Below are 16,122 nucleotides of genomic sequence, written 5' to 3'. Positions count from 1 at the left end.
GATTTTCATACAAGTATCATGCTCCACCCTGCCTGACACAGTAGTGAACTGCTGGGACACTACAGCATCCAAATTTCACCTGTGTCTTATTGTTTTCAGAGAAATTAAAAAAAAAAATACTGATTAGTTAAAAGAAACTTTACAATTAACCAGGTAATATCTTACACAAACTACAGATGCACTAATGGACAGACAGACAGACACAGATACCACTTCAAAACCAGTGAAACCATATCTGGTGGACCACAAAATATGTATTTCTGTTGAAATCACAAATTCAAATTACTGCACTATTACAATACTTCCTCATACTAATGTATGAGAAAGTAACAAGAAAAATTATAGGGAATACAGTACAAGGATTCAAAATATAGGATAGGTAAAAGTATTGTTTGTGCATACACACACTCACAACTCTTCCCCAAGCAAAAATAATACTTTTGACAAGGAAGCACTGGTCAGAGTACTCCAATTTGGTAGGTTTTCTTTCTTTCAGTGTGTAGCAACTATTTTATTAATAATGTGAATTAGAACTTCATTTTGGTCAACTAGACCATTGGTCCTAGCAGTGTGACTGCTTCATATACTGAGTTACCAGTAATGTTCACAAGTGGCAATGTTTCTTCCCCATGACATAACCACACTACTGGGACATGCAGTTATATCTGTGATTACATTTATAAGCTTTCAACAGTTAACACATTTCCTATTTTTTTGAAATTATATTTACAATACATTTAATCTTACTTGGACAATTTTATAACTGACTACTTGTGACAAATTATTTAATATTTTCACTTAATTTTGCTAACAATAGGTTATTATACAATTTTGACTGCTCTGATACAAATATGTGATCTTTTTCATATGATTTATGTATCATTTTTCTTTTCTGAAATTTCTGACTCTTTTGAAATTCATCAAGTGTCTTTATTTTTTCAGTGACATTACATTATTTAGATAACATTCCAAATGTAGAGTTAAAGACTCACCTAACAAAGTTGGAATTCAAAGAGCATTTTTTGAGTACCTCAGTTTGGGGAAAAGAATCACCCACACAGTGAAGTTCTGTAGGTAATGAGATGATGATAGAGGCCACTGTTAACCATCATCCATTGTAACAACAGATATATGGGCTACCTCACAACAAATCACTTGCTGAACAACATGAACTAGTAAACAGCTGCACCATCCACAAAAAACTTCTTGCCATGTGGTACTTAAATCTCTGCATTACACTTAGACCTCTGCTAACAACACATCACTAGGCAGACATCACTGCTGGACACTTTACACAAGGGAAAGCTTGCCTGGGCTGATGGGTCATGGTATACATTGGTACACTGCAATGTTCAGGAATGAGGATGTCAGAAAACAGATGGGATGAAACATTCTGTTCACCAACTGCAAGATGTTTGTGTCTTCAAGTTAGTTCAACTAGTCTCCATGAGTTGTGGGTGATGGTTGAGTGTCATGTATCATAAATGCTTCCAAAGCTTTTGATAACTTGTGGAATGTGTGTCATGAGATACCATTGCATATCCTGGAAATGCTATACTAGGTATTATTCTCTGAGAGTTCTTTCCAATGTTTGGTTGATCATCAAAAATTTTATCATTGTTCAGCAGACTTCAAAATAAATGTTGCACATTTTATGAATTTCTCCTTTACAGATTTGTAGTTTCTACTTTCCTTTCCCTATATTGTATAGTAAGTTATTGATTACAGAATAATTATATGACAAAATAACTTGTGCTTTGTAAATACAGCTTTAAATTACTGTTCATCTTTGCTACTGTGAAACACATCTTTTCTACTCACCAAGTGCTCATAGCTCTTATTGCATCGCTTTTAGACTACATATTTACTAGGATTTGTTTTTACTTCAAATGACTGCTCCTGTCATATTCCGGAATATTGATCATTTCTCCTGGGAAAGTACATATAAGACCAGGGCATTATGCTGCATCCATTTTTTGCTTCCACTTGTTTCTTTCTGAAACATGAAACACAAAATTTAAATCAGAATTCCTCTCAAAACATATGCAGAGTTCTCTATGAATATGGGCATTTGGTAGCTCAATACACTGTGTAATTTTAATTAGCAGACACCACAAGTGTTTATGTCACATTTGTAAGGTTTTTAATTCATAACTGTTTCATGTAATGTCGTCACAACTTTAATTTTTTCATTTACCTATGATATTTTGAAAGTGGGGTGACTCTGAACATTTTAAATTCATTTTTGTAAATCAAACAGAAACTTCTCAAGATATTGACATGAAATTTTTGGGGAAGTTGTAAGAGGTGTTGCTGAACATGATAAAGCACATTATACATTTTTATCCCCCACACTTAGTTTTTTTTTATTTTTTACTGTTCGAGATACCATCTCTATGATCTCTATACTTCCAGTCTATAACCAAATTGCCAATGCCCACGTTTAGCAATGTGTCACTTTTGCCATCATCAAATAATCTCATTTTCACTACTTTATTATATGACTACCTTTTCAGGGGGACTTTTGGTGTTTATCATGGAATGATTTGTTTACAAATAAACAGCACATTGTTGATAATTGCTAGCATCAGAAGCAGCCAATGTGCCCACCTCATCTGTGTCCATTTAAGCACTGCAACTTTTAAGTTAATTTTATTTTCTCTTTGTCCTCTTCTCCTTCATGATATGTTCTTCATCAATTTTCATACAAATGGGGAGAACTCTTACACTACACATTCACATACTACACCAGAGATTTGTGGTTTTTCAAGCTCACCTTCAGCTCGTTCAACTCTCATTTCCTGCGTACTGCCGTTAGCCAGCAATCATTACCAAAGAAACAGACTGTTTTGAAAAGATCTGTTTTGTAAATAGCTCAGCACGCATTTCTATTATTAGGAAAATTCCACCCATGAGTCAATCATATGAAAAGTTTCAACAATTCTGAAGCAAAATACCATTGCCTCATATGATCAATTCTCTATCTTACTCTAGCTGCCATAGCTTTTTGTCTATGATCTAGTTATCAATGAACTTTTAAACTCTAACTTCTTGCCTTCCTTTTGATTTAATCACTGCACGCTCTCAATCTGTCACTGCTCCTTAGAACATCATCACAGTCTGGATTTTTTATGTGTAATATACATTTTCAGGATCATGTAGAATGAAGTTGCTATGTTTAATAACATCATTACAGCCATTTTGCCTTAGTTTCTTAATTTTGCCAGAGTCAGAGTTGCAAACTTTCTGTACGATATCACTTCAGTCTCAATATAAAAGAAACGGAAGTCATAGAAATTTCATCTGTGGGCTGCACTGACAATAACTTACCACTAGTACTATCACTTAGTACTGTTGGTGATTATGCCAGCTAAACTGGAGAAAAAGACACTACTATGAAAACAGCTGCCTTTTCCTTAGCTGCACTAAATAAAACATTTATCAGTGGCCTGCATGCAAAGTATTGCCACTTGTTTATGGAGAGCAGCTTCTCATTTGGTGTCTCAAGGATGAATGAATCTCGTCTTAAACCTTGTTAAGTTGCAGTTTGGGAGTTGAACCTAGGACATACACACCAGTAACCTGTGATGCCGATCACCATACCATGGAGGCTTCTTAATTATGCTAACATGACTGCATTGAATTTTTTTTACCACAGAGTATACTAATTTGATAAATTTTTAGAAAAGACCTTCAAATATTTTTTCATGTACTGGTAATCACAATTCTATGCTCCTTATGAGCCTAGATAGGGACCCTTTTATTTTAATGTCATAAAAGTGTTGTGTGTCCCCTTAACCAACTATCACTTCCTCAACTTTGTAGTTGGTAGAAATCTTTCATCTAGCTATTTCTTCAAACCTGTAAGTATGAAAAAGTAAGGCTTGTACACTTGGTATAAGATCAGCATCTTATGATGGATGTAGCAAAATGGCTGCCATGCCTCCTCTGTGTGAAGTAGGAGCACAGAATTTTTACTTTGATTCTGACTGTTTGATGCATGATTCCACTAATTATTAATTATTCTGAGGTATGTCATGAAACATTCAAGCTTCATAATCCATCGTAAAGTAGTTTATAGGTGATAATGTATCACTAAGATATAAATACCAGTGCTATAACAGGAAGACACCATAATATCAGTACCAAACATCATAGATTGAGCACTTATGCACAAAACAACAAGAATATATCAATGCTCACTCAAAAACTTCCACTGAACTTAGCTGCACAAAAGGTATTGTAAACACTATTGCACTTAAAATATAACTCTCAATAACACACTGATGTTGTATGAGAATTATAATCACACCCACAAAAGTGTATAAAATAATGAATACTGAAGCTTCAGAGTTCAGAAAAGACATTTTTCCTGTTTCAATAAATTAGGAGGAAAATGATTAAAAACTTTAGATAGATACAAGGCCATGCAGGTGAAACTGATTAATTTTCAGTGATAAATGTTTGTTGTGTATTTCTTGTGGCATTAATTTATTTATTTCATAATATATGTTTACATATGTTTCCTTTTCTTCATTCCTTGATGATGAGTACATTTATTATGATATCAGATACTGTAGCATGTAGGGTTTATTTGCACTAAACTCCTGTAGGTATAGGTTTATTAATTTTTCTTATTGCCTTTTGGTACAGTAAATTTTTTGTCACATTTTCAAGTACAAGATTACTATAATTTTGTTATCAACAACATGTATAACATACCTTCAAATGAAAACTCTTCCAATGTTTTCACCATTTCATGTACGAGTGTCTACAAAATCCAATAGAAAATTTTGTTCACTGACTGATTCGGCATATTTTCTATGGTACCCAGGTGGCGATGGCTCCCATGTTGGAATTGCTGTTGGAGTGGTGCTTGCCTTAATCATTGCAGCTGGAATTGTTGCTGGAGCTGTCTGGTTCATACGAACTAGAAGAATGCTTGGAAATAAATCAACTGGAGGAGTTGCCTTTGAAAATCCAAGCTATCTTCGTGAAGTAAACATGGATCACATACAGGTTTGTTACCATTGACAGAGGTTATAATAATTCATTGAATTATCTCATTTTATATAACGCTGCACAAAGCAGTCCAGTTTCCTTTTGTTCATGTAAAAGAGATTTTATATTTGGTCCAGCTGGACCCATAAAGCTTCCTCCTGGGTAGATTATTATCTGAGAACTTGGTTGAGAAATGCTGAGAATACCTTTTATCTGAAATGTGCAGGAATAGCATTTGATTATTAATTATAGGCTTTATGGTATAAACAACTGCAAAATGTTAGAGCACTGGTTGGTATAATACAGTTCCTGTATGTTACTACAGTTTCCATCTCCTTTGGAATCAATGCCTAATGCACACATCCTGTTACTGAGGTAAATGATTTATTTTCTCAGTATGTTTAACTGACATTAGCACACATGACCACCAACTCCAGCATCTCGGGCGGAATGGAACATCACATAGGACATGAGCAGCAGTCTGGAGGGGGTAGGGACAGGGAAGGGGAAGGGATTGTAGTGTACAGGTGGGGAGAGAGACAAATGCTATCTGGTGGAGTGTGTAGAGATTAGACTGCCAATAGGCACAGCGTCAAGAGGCTGTGAGCCAGAGAGATGGGGAAAAAAGGAGAGGAGCCAAGAAAGGCAGGTGGGTGCACTGGCAAAGGGCTACAAATAAACAGGGTGGGAGATGAGAATGGGGGGGAAATGATAGGATATAGGGGGTGGAAACTGTTGAGTGAAGGGCTTGGGGACAGTATGTTGCAGTAGGTTGAGGCTGGCATAATTACAGCAGGGAGTACGTGTTCTAAGGATAACTGCCATTAGTGCAGTTCAGAAAAGCTGGTGGTGGAGGGAAGAACCCAAATGCCTCAGGTAGGGAAGCAGCCATTGAAATCTAAAGTATACTTTCAGCTGCCACAGGGTGGTCTACTTTGCTGTTGGCCACAGTTTGGCGGTGGCCATTCATCTTGGAGCACGACTGGTTGGTAGTTTTACCAGTATGAAAAGTTGTGCAACAATTCCAGCAGAGTTGGTTAATGACATGGCTGCTTTCAAAGGTGGCCCAGCCCCTGATTGGTCAGGATAAATATGTGGTAGGACTGGAAAAGAAAGTGTTGGGTTGGGGGATTGGGGATATGATCCTTTTGGCAAGGGGTTGGGACTGGGAGTGGTGTAGAGATAGACTAGGATGTTGTGGAGTTGGGTTGGGCAACAGAACACCACTTCAGGAGGAGTGGGAAGTATCTCAGGTAGGCTGTCCCTCATTTCAGGGCATCAGGGCATGATGATAGGTAATTAAAGTCCCAGCAAAGGATGTGGTTCAGTTGTTCCAATTCGGGATGGTATTGGGTGACGAAGGGGACACTCCTTTGTGGCTGATTTTTGGGTGTGGTGGGAAGTTTTGGGTGTGTTGGGAGGATTGAGGTTGTGGGGGAAGTGGTGTGGGAGATCTGTTTGTGACTAGGACTGGGGGTAGTGCCTGTCAGTGAAGGCCTTGGTGAGACCCTCAGCATACTGAGCAAGGGAGTTTTGTCACTGGAGATACGCCATCCCCGGGTAGCCAAGCTATATGGGAGAGATTTTTTGATGTGGGAGGGATGACAGCTGTCAAAATGCAGGTACTGTTCGTGGTTGGTGGGTTTAATGTAGACAGAGGTGCAGATGGAGCCATCAGACAGGAGCAGGTTAATATCTAAGAAGGTGGCACACTGGGTTGAGGAGGACCACATGAAGCACATGGGAGAGAAAATGTTGAGGTTCTGAAGGAACAAAGATAGGATGTCTTGGCTCTGGATTCACATTATGAAGCTATCATCAACGAACCTGAACCACACTAGGGGTTTGGTGTTTTGGGGGGCTAGGAAGTTCTCCTCTACATAGCCCATAAAAATGTTGGCATAGGAGGGCGCCATGTGGGTGTCCAAGGCTATGCTGCAGATTTGTTTACAAACCTCTCCTTCAAATGAGAAGTAGTTGTGAGTTATGATTAAGTTAGTAAGGTGTATGAGGAATGAGGTAGTGAGTTTGGAGTCTGAAGTAAGTTGGAAAAGGTAGTGCTCAAAACTAAGGGCATGAATGATGTTAGTGTTTGGGGAAGTGGTGTCAACAGTGAAGAGGAGGGAACCAGGAGGTACAGGGGTGGGGATGGTGGAGAGTCAGTGAAGGAAGTGGTTGGTGTCTTTGATGTGGGAGGCTAGATTACAGGCAACTAGTTGGAGGTGTTGGTCAATGAGTGCCAAGGTTCTTTCAGGAGGGGCACAATAACCAGCCATGATGAGACGTCCAGCACTGTTGGGTTCGTGAATTTTGGGGAGCATGTAGAAGGTAGGTGTGCGGGGGTGTCATAGGGATGAGGAGGAAAATGGATTTAGGGGAGATGTTCTGGGAAAGGCATAAGCCTTTAAGCAGGGATTGGAGTTGACTTCTGGGATGGGATCACTCTGGCAAGGGTTATAGGTGGAGGACTGTGACAACTGGTAGAGGCCTTCTGCCAGATAGTCACTGAAATTCATAACAACAGTGGTGGAACCTTTGCATGTAGGATGATTAGGTCACGATTTGTTTTGAGGTTGTATATGGCCATTCTTTCTTTTGCTGAAAGATTATTGCTCTGAGGTAGGGACCTGGGGAAGGATGGCGGGGCTAAGCTGGGGGTAAGGAATTTATGGAAAGTGACCAGTGGGTGGTTAGGTGGGAGAGGTTGGTGGAGGATCATGGTTGGATGGTGGTAAGAACTGGAAGAGGCAGGGTTCAGTGTTGGAATTAGGGTGGTTTTGGTTGGGGGACTGGTGGCAAAGAAGTGTTTCCATTGCAGGGATTGGGAGAAGAAGAGTAGGTCTTTGCCAAGTCCATCATGGTTAAATTTGAGTGTAGGGCTAAAAGTGAGGCCTTTGGGTAAAACTGAAACTTCTGTGGAGCTGAGAGTTTTGATGGAAAGATAAGAAACAGTGTTACAGGAATGTTTTGGCACTGGATTTGGTGGAGGGCTGATAGGGAATTCTGGGGGATGTGGAAATTTGAAAAGGTCATCTAGTCAGGGTTTAGCTGCCATGAGGGGTGAACAATGAGGAACACTGTGGGTAATATAGGGGTTGGATAGTGGTGCCACTAGGCAGCAGTAGGATGTCAGCAGGTTGAATAATTTATGGAGGTTGTGCCTGGAATGCTCCTCCAGGTGCTCCTCCAGATTGCTGCTTGCTTTCCACATGGTGTTGCATTCCAGCTCGAGATGCTGGAGTTGGTGGTCATGTGTGCATGGGGTGTGCTTGCTTCTCTCTCTCTCTCTCTCTCTCTCTCTCTCTCTCTCTCTCTCTCTCTCTCTCTCTCTCTCTCTCTCTCTCTCCACTGATGAAAGCTATATGTGAGTGTCTTTTAATCATATCTGTCTGCAACTTGACGTCTTCTTTATGGTAAGTAGCACTCTATCTTTTCCTACACTGTTGATATTTGTAACTGGAGTTTCCATTGTTCATTTGACATTAGTATTTCAGGGTTTCAGGGTCACACAATATGTAATCCTTGCCCAACCAATGACACATCAAGTCATAATGTTCTTGGGACTTTATTATGTTTTAAGTTCCCAATGTAATCTTAATACTGATATGATGCTAAGATTCATTCTCCTATTTCCAGTTCAGAATGTTCAGCAACTTTATTTTTCCAATACAAATTATTCAGCTAATGGACATAACCTGTAACATACTGATAGTTGTGGATTATCATGAATTTCTGAAAAGCCTCCATACATACAACTCAGTATTTCTTATAGAAATCAATAAGCTATAAAAATAATCTATTCAAACATGAAACATGTGAAGGAGGCCTAACTACTCTAACTCTTTAAGCCTAGAGATAGATCACAATCTTAACTAGAAAACTCATATCTTTGAATTAAAGAGGCACCAATGTTCATGTAAATTTTTAATATATATGGTTACTGCTACAGATGATTTAAAAATGAAAAAAAATATTGTTCTTTATTCTTCACATTTCCACATCCTGTGAATTACAATATTATTTTTGGGAGAGACCCAAACTTAAAAGGGATAGCATTTTCAGAACACAGAATCATTTTATATGAATTATAGCTCATGTTAGTTCTAGTACATTCTGCAGGAACCTCTTCAAAAAAACTTTGGTTTTTGACAGCTTGTTTACAGTACATTTATTTGCTTATGTCTTTTGTCATTACCAATATTTCACTTTCCTAAAAACATAATGCAAAGCATGAACACAATTTTAGGACCAAAACAACAAAAACAAGTCTACAAGCACTTAACATTAGTACAGTAAACATATTTTACATGAGATAACAGTTATAAATCACTTTTGAAATGCAGCTGATTGAAGGATCATAAGACAATGAGTAAAAATAGGTAGCCTACATAGCTATAAAGAAATAAATTCATCAGTAAGGAAGACATAATAGAATATAAGAACTATTTTTGAAACTTCAAAGTGCAACAAATTTAAATTAAGAAACAAGTGCACAACCTTAAAACATGAAGACTGTGTTGATAGAGACAAAAAGTATAATTATTTGACAAAGGTACTTACAAAACAGCAAATGATATTGCAGGTACAATGTAACCAAGGAGAAGAAATTCTTGAATGCAAGAAGGCAAGTATTGAAGAGAAGGCAAGAGTTCTAGCAAATAATAATACCATCATTACAGACATGCCAAATTAAAGAAAACTATTCAGATATTAAACAATGGAAAAAACAGGATGAAATGTAACAACATTATGAGAAGGGAAGTTAGCACTCAGCATATAGCAGAGATGCTGTGTCGCAGATAGGCACAACAAAAAGACTCTCACAATTAAAGGTTTTGGCCATTAAGGCCTTCATCAACAATAGTCACACACACACACACACACACACACACACACACACACACACACACACACACACACACGACTGCAGTCTCAGGCAACTGAAACCCCACTGCATGCAGCAGTGCCAGTGCATGATAGGAGTGGTGACTAGGGAAGGGGAGGGGCAGATAAGGAGGAGGCTGGGGTGGGGAGGGAGAGGGATAGTATGGTGGGGGTGGCAGACAGTGAAGTCTTGCAGGTTGGATGGAGGGCTGCGGAAAGGTGGGGAGGGGGGGGGGGGGGGGGGTGCGGGGGTGGAATTAGCAAAACAGGAAATAAAAAGACTGGGTGTGGTGGTAGAATGACAGCTGTATAGTGCTGGAATGGGAACAGGGAAGGCACTGGATGGGTGAGGACAGTGACTAAAGAAGGTTGAGGCCAGGAGGGTTATGGGAATGTAGGATGTATTGCACAGGGAAAGTTCACTTGCACAATTCAGAAAAGCTGGTAATAGTGAGAAGGATTCATATGCCATAGGCAGTGAAGCAGTCATTGAAATGAAGGATATCATGTTTGGCAGCGTGTTCAGGAACAGGGTGGTCCACTTGTTTTTTGGCCACAGTTTGTCAGTGGCCATTCATGTGGACAGACAGCTTGTTAGTTGTCATGCCTACATAGAATGCAGCACAGTGGTTGCAGCTTAGCTTGTAGATCTTGTGACTGGTTTCACAGGTAGCCCTGCCTTTGATGGGACAGGTGGTGGTAATGACCAGACTGGAGTAGGTGGTGGTGGGAGGACATATGGGATAGGTCTTGCATCTAGATCTATTACAGAGGTATGAGCCATGAGGTAAGGGATTAGGAGCAGGGCTTGTGTAAGGATGGATGAATATATTGTGTAGATTTGGTGGATGGCGGAATATCATTGTGGGAGGAGGGACGGGATAGTGGGCAGGACATTTCTCATTTCAGGGCACGATGAGAGGCAATCGAAACCCAGGCAGAGAATGTAATTCAGTGTAATTCAGGGACTGCTCATCACTGCAGATGCAATGACCACGGATGGCTAGGCTGTACAGAAGGGACTTCTTGGTATGAAATGACTGGCAGCTGTCAAAGTGAAGGTATTGCTGATGGTTAGTAGGTTTGATAAGGATGGACGTAGTGATGTAGGCATCTTTGAGGTGGAGGCCAACATCTAGGAAGATGGCTTGTTGGGTTGAGTAGGACCAGGTGAAGCAAATTGGGGAGAAGTTATTGAGATTCTGGAGGAATGCCTTCACAGGAGAAGTAATTGTAGATGAGGATATAGTTGTTCATGGAAACTGGGCTGAAGGTTGTCAGTTTGGAATCTGTCAGGCATTGGGAAAGGTAGTGTTGAATAGCGGTAAGGCCATGGCCGATAGGAATGTTAGTGTACAGGGAGGTGGCATCAACAGTGATTTCTCCTTCAAAGGGATTACCTATAAACAAATTTGGGGTATGGCTGTGCAAAAAAAATTTCTTGTAGACTTTGTCTTGTTGTCCAGGGTTCAGAATGGAGTTATGTACTCTGTTGGTACAATTTTCAACAAGCTCCCATCTAACAAAAAGCAACAAATTGTTAATCCTTACTAGTTCAAAATAAAATTAAAAACATACCTGATTAGGCATTCTTTCTACAAATTATCAGAATATCTAGATTCAGGTATTTAAAATTTTCATTAGTTTCATTCCAAGTAATATTGTTTCACATATAGTTGTTTGACAAGTAATATTGTACTATAAATAGGACTCAATATTTATAGATGTTAAAATGTTGTCATTGAAAAATATCATTGTAAACAGTAAATATTAAGCCACTAACAGCAGAAAAATAGAAGCTATACAGTAAAACCAAAGAGGCAGCAGCCTTTTTGAAAGTAGCAGCTTTCTTGCTAATTTACTTGACATAAGCATGAATAGCATTAAGCAGTATATTGGTATTTTATTGATAATACATTATAAGTTTCCATGGTGTCTCTATCTTATGTTATTGTATGCCTTGACTTATTCCACATCCCTGGAGGTACTCCTTTTTGATGCAGAACACAATGAAAGAAAGAAAGAAAGAAAGAAAGCAGTTTGACAACAGTTAATCACTGCCATTTCTAATGCACATGTCACTTTTTTTAATATATGCCTTGGCTCACATCCATTAATGTTCTCGTTCACTAAGAGTCTCTGAAAAACGAATGAATGAATAGATTATAAAAGAAAGTTAAATATTCTTGCAGATTCTGATAATACTTCGATGAAAATATAGCTTGCTATTAAGGGTAATCCTTAAACCATCTTCTGACCATATACTGAGATACAATATGATACAACATTGCAGTGCCTGCGTTATTCCAGATTATGATGCAATATTCCTTTGGACATGCATGCATACATTTCCAAAGGAACACTGCATCATAATTCAGAATAAAATAGGCATTGCAATATCGTATTTACCCACCAACACTGGCAAACAATCTTCAAGCAGAATGTCTCCCATGTACAGGAATATACACAGAGAGAGAGAGAGAGAGAGAGAGAGAGAGAGAGATAATAAATGCATTGATAATAGTGGTGGCTATTTTGAGAAGTAGCGAACTAATCTCTGTAAATAATGAAGCAAATACTTCTTTCTTACTGATGTTTTTGTTTTCCTTGTGGGCCCTCGTAATTTATTTTCTGCATAACTCTTATATTTTGCAACCACTTGAACTGTTGTTTCAACCAGTTAAGGAAAAAAGTCAAGAATTTCACTAGACCAATGCAGCCATCACATGGAAGTCCAGATGAATTTTACATGTTAGCTAAATTAGAACTCATATGCCAAACAAACTATTGTATTTATCTTTTAGAGCATTAACTTCTGGAATATAAATAAAACAAATTTTCCAATGTCTGCAGTAAGATATCGCAAGTAAAAATGACAATGAAAATTTATACACAGTTAGAGTTCATCTCAAAATTATTATTAATTCATTTCGTTTACCCCTGACATTGCCTTATACCCTAGTGTTAGATCATTTTCTCGCAAAAAAAAAAAAAAAAAACTCAGACTGTGAAAAGTACAGCTATTGAAGCTGCAATGATAGCAGTAATAGCAAATGTTGCTTGACTTAAAGTTTCCATTTGAAGTGCACACAGTTAATTTTGCTATTTCAGATCCCACAGCCCCAAGCAGACACATCCATGGCCAATGGAAACAGCATTTCCAATGGTATTAATCCTGCCAGTGGAGCAGGTTGGAAACAGGAGACGCTGCATGTACCTGCACAACAGACAGAAGTGGCGCCGTCTCTGTATGAGGAACTAAAGCTCGGCCAGGATGGGGCAGGGTTCAAGAGGCTCAAATAGTATCAACAGTTCCGCCATGAATCAAAGTTCTAAAACCCAGTAGAACATGTGAATTGTGCTGTGTACAGTTTACAGATAATATTGACATCGCCAGAGGAAATTGTGGTTGCTTGACACATATATTTTATTGAAAGTGTTACAAATTGAACACAGGATGTGAAAGGTATCTTCACAGGGAGGGACATCTCTCCTGACTGATGGCAATATACATATTTTGAACACTGTTGTGAGTGAGCTTAGAAATTTCTAAGGATTCTATCAAAGGATTGAAGACAGGACTGAAGCTTAAGTGGAAAAGTTAGACCATAGTGAAATATACATTATTACACAATGTAATAGTGACATAATCTGTGCCTGTTTTTTATTAACCTGTGCAGCTGTCCAGAGTTTTAGATGAGGGATACATTCCAAAGAAATATGAAGATGTGTACTTATGTATTTTGTCAGACATTAAAAGTCAACTGTTGAATCAGATGGATTGAGTTAGTCAAGATCTGACAAAGTAGTTACAGACAACATTCTATCTCAGGATCTTCGGTGTTGCTAAACACTGATGAAATTTATTTCAAGTGTTCTCTTTAATATGGTAGTTCTCAACTTGAAAGATCAGGTAGATAATATGAGCAAGTGAAAGCTATGGGTAGTTTTTTCCGAACTTCTTGAGCAGACAAAATAATTTATCAAACTGATATTACTACACTAGTCAGTCAAGTTGCTCTAATGGCATGATCTTAAGAGGATCATTATACCATCAACATGTTCATGCTACTCAATAGGTGTTTTAGATATATATAAATATGTATATTTAAAAAATCTAAATTTTCATCTGCTGTCCCAGTATGACTGAGCAAGAGCAAAGGCAAGGGACACATTCAGATATTAACAGGTAATTAATCTGCACTTTCAGCTGCAGTAAGTGACTTCAGAATTGTGATGATGAATCAAGTGGCCTAGAACATGTGACAAAGAGTAGTACATGCCTTTATTTCAGTTCTGTGAAAAATGTGGCAACAAACAACTTAATATGGTTAGAAATTCATTATCAGATTTAATAAATATGAATTATGTTTATAGGTAAAAAGAAAATTTCACTATAATAACAGACATGATGGTGTATTAATGTACATTTTTAAGTGAATTCTGAATGAGTCATCAGGAGAATAAGTACATATAAAGAAATCTGGAAAGCATTTTTGTATTACATAGAACCTGATGTGTATCCAAAACACATTGAGACCACTATCTCTCAATAATTCTGTATGCTGACTTTTCTGGAGTGTATTGAGTTGCTGTATTCATAATTTTTACACATTTACAAACTACCAGAATTCTCAAGAGTTTAGAATATTGACTATTTTCATTGGGCATGATATTAAAATCCATTTCATATTTTATAATTAAATTATGTAAGATTGTCATGCTTAAATTGAAAGATTTCTTTCTTATAAAGTCAGTTGGAAAGTAACTATGAATAAGAACCTGTGACACAACAGTCCCATATATGAACACTATTTTTTCCTCAAAAAATCATGTAAGTCATTCATTTATACAGGATTCCTGCAGGAATAAAATGACAGATTTCAATGAGAAGAAAAACAGCATATCTCTGTGCTTTCAGACATTTTGGACATCAAATGTTAATTATTTGAGATACATATAGTTTGACACACATATAATAAGAATACTGTGAAAAGTAAGATTACGTTTGTTAGTTATATGATTTGTATTTGTTAGTTATTTGTCCTAAACGAAAATAACTGCATTCTGGGTGCACAGTGAATATAATGACCAACTCCAGAAATGAGGCAAAATGTCGCTTTTTGTTGAAGTCTAGCCATTTCTCCGTTAATGATTTCATACATTATGTACCACTTATGATCTGTTAATAAGTACACACAGATATTTGGGAAGCACATGAGGCTTTTAGCAAGTGCTATGTGCACACAATTTATTTCTACTTAGATCTGTGCTCAGAGAAATTTAAGTAAATATTTTTAAAAAACACTGCAACACATTTGGGGATTTCATGGATAACTGCTCACGACAGTGATGAAATTTACACTAAAAGTCATAGTTGCAAAAAAGTGACATTTTACCAGTCTGTGTGTAAAGAATTAAAATCCATGTAGAAATACTGAAAAGACTTCAAAATCTATTATATATTTTCAGCTCAAAAGATTTATTACTGTGGTTATGGAGTATGTCCACACTGACATATCGTTTTCATGCAGCATGTGTGCCTTTCAGAACATTACTATAGGAAGAAGTCAAGAACTTTACCATTTTTATGTTGATAATAATTGATTTCCCCATGATAGGTATAATGCTTTAACAGAGACCACAACTGTAAATGAAGTAAGATTACTTCTATTAGAAAGAAGAGTTGGGAAATCTATATTGCAATGTACAATTGTGGCTGTTTTTTGTTGTTGAAAAGATATCTTTTGTACAATGTAGACTGTGAATCATGTATAGAATTATTGTAAAAACAGAATTTAATAAAAAATAGTAATTTTCCCATAGATAAATCATTTTATATTTTCATAGTTTACATGTTACAAAATTATTAACATTTGCAGAACCAATATTTTAACCAAGCATTACATTTGATAATACCTGTCATTATTGCACGATAATCTGTCTCTCTTAAAATGATTCAGAGTCAGAACAACTGTAAGGTATTTAGTTTAGATCCCACTGGAGGAGGATCAAGGCTACAAATCAACAAAAAATTCACTGAAGAGTGTGCTCGTTTGTAGGCCTTTAAAGTATGTCTTCTATCTGGATTAGTAGAAGGATATAGAAAAGAAAAAATATTTGAGGTGATAAAGAGGTGCAAAAGAAAGAAGTGGTTGAGGATCCTTGGTTCAGAAAGACATTAAATGTATGGGATGAGGTGTTAAATTTTGTAGTTTATTTCTTCCTTTCTCCCTT

The 16,122-nt window shown here is 37.5% G+C and overlaps 1 protein-coding gene across 1 annotated transcript in view; it reads left to right on the top strand.

Moving 5' to 3' along the window:
- The window catches only part of LOC124775499 (Ig-like and fibronectin type-III domain-containing protein 1), a 1,067,132-nt gene extending 1,051,432 nt beyond the window's left edge, over window positions 1–15,700 (top strand). The window contains exons 29-30 of the mRNA XM_047250332.1: window positions 4,835–5,019; window positions 12,997–15,700. Of these exons, the coding sequence (XP_047106288.1) occupies window positions 4,835–5,019; window positions 12,997–13,188 (377 nt within the window). The 3' untranslated portion in view covers window positions 13,189–15,700. The remainder of the gene's footprint in view (window positions 1–4,834; window positions 5,020–12,996) is intronic.
- The last annotated feature ends 422 nt before the right edge of the window (window positions 15,701–16,122 follow it).

The sequence above is a fragment of the Schistocerca piceifrons genome, chromosome 2 (genome assembly GCF_021461385.2).
Source record: "Schistocerca piceifrons isolate TAMUIC-IGC-003096 chromosome 2, iqSchPice1.1, whole genome shotgun sequence".
In the NCBI taxonomy this organism is placed as follows: Eukaryota; Metazoa; Arthropoda; class Insecta; order Orthoptera; family Acrididae; genus Schistocerca; species Schistocerca piceifrons.
This window is presented reverse-complemented; position numbering and strand designations above follow the sequence as displayed.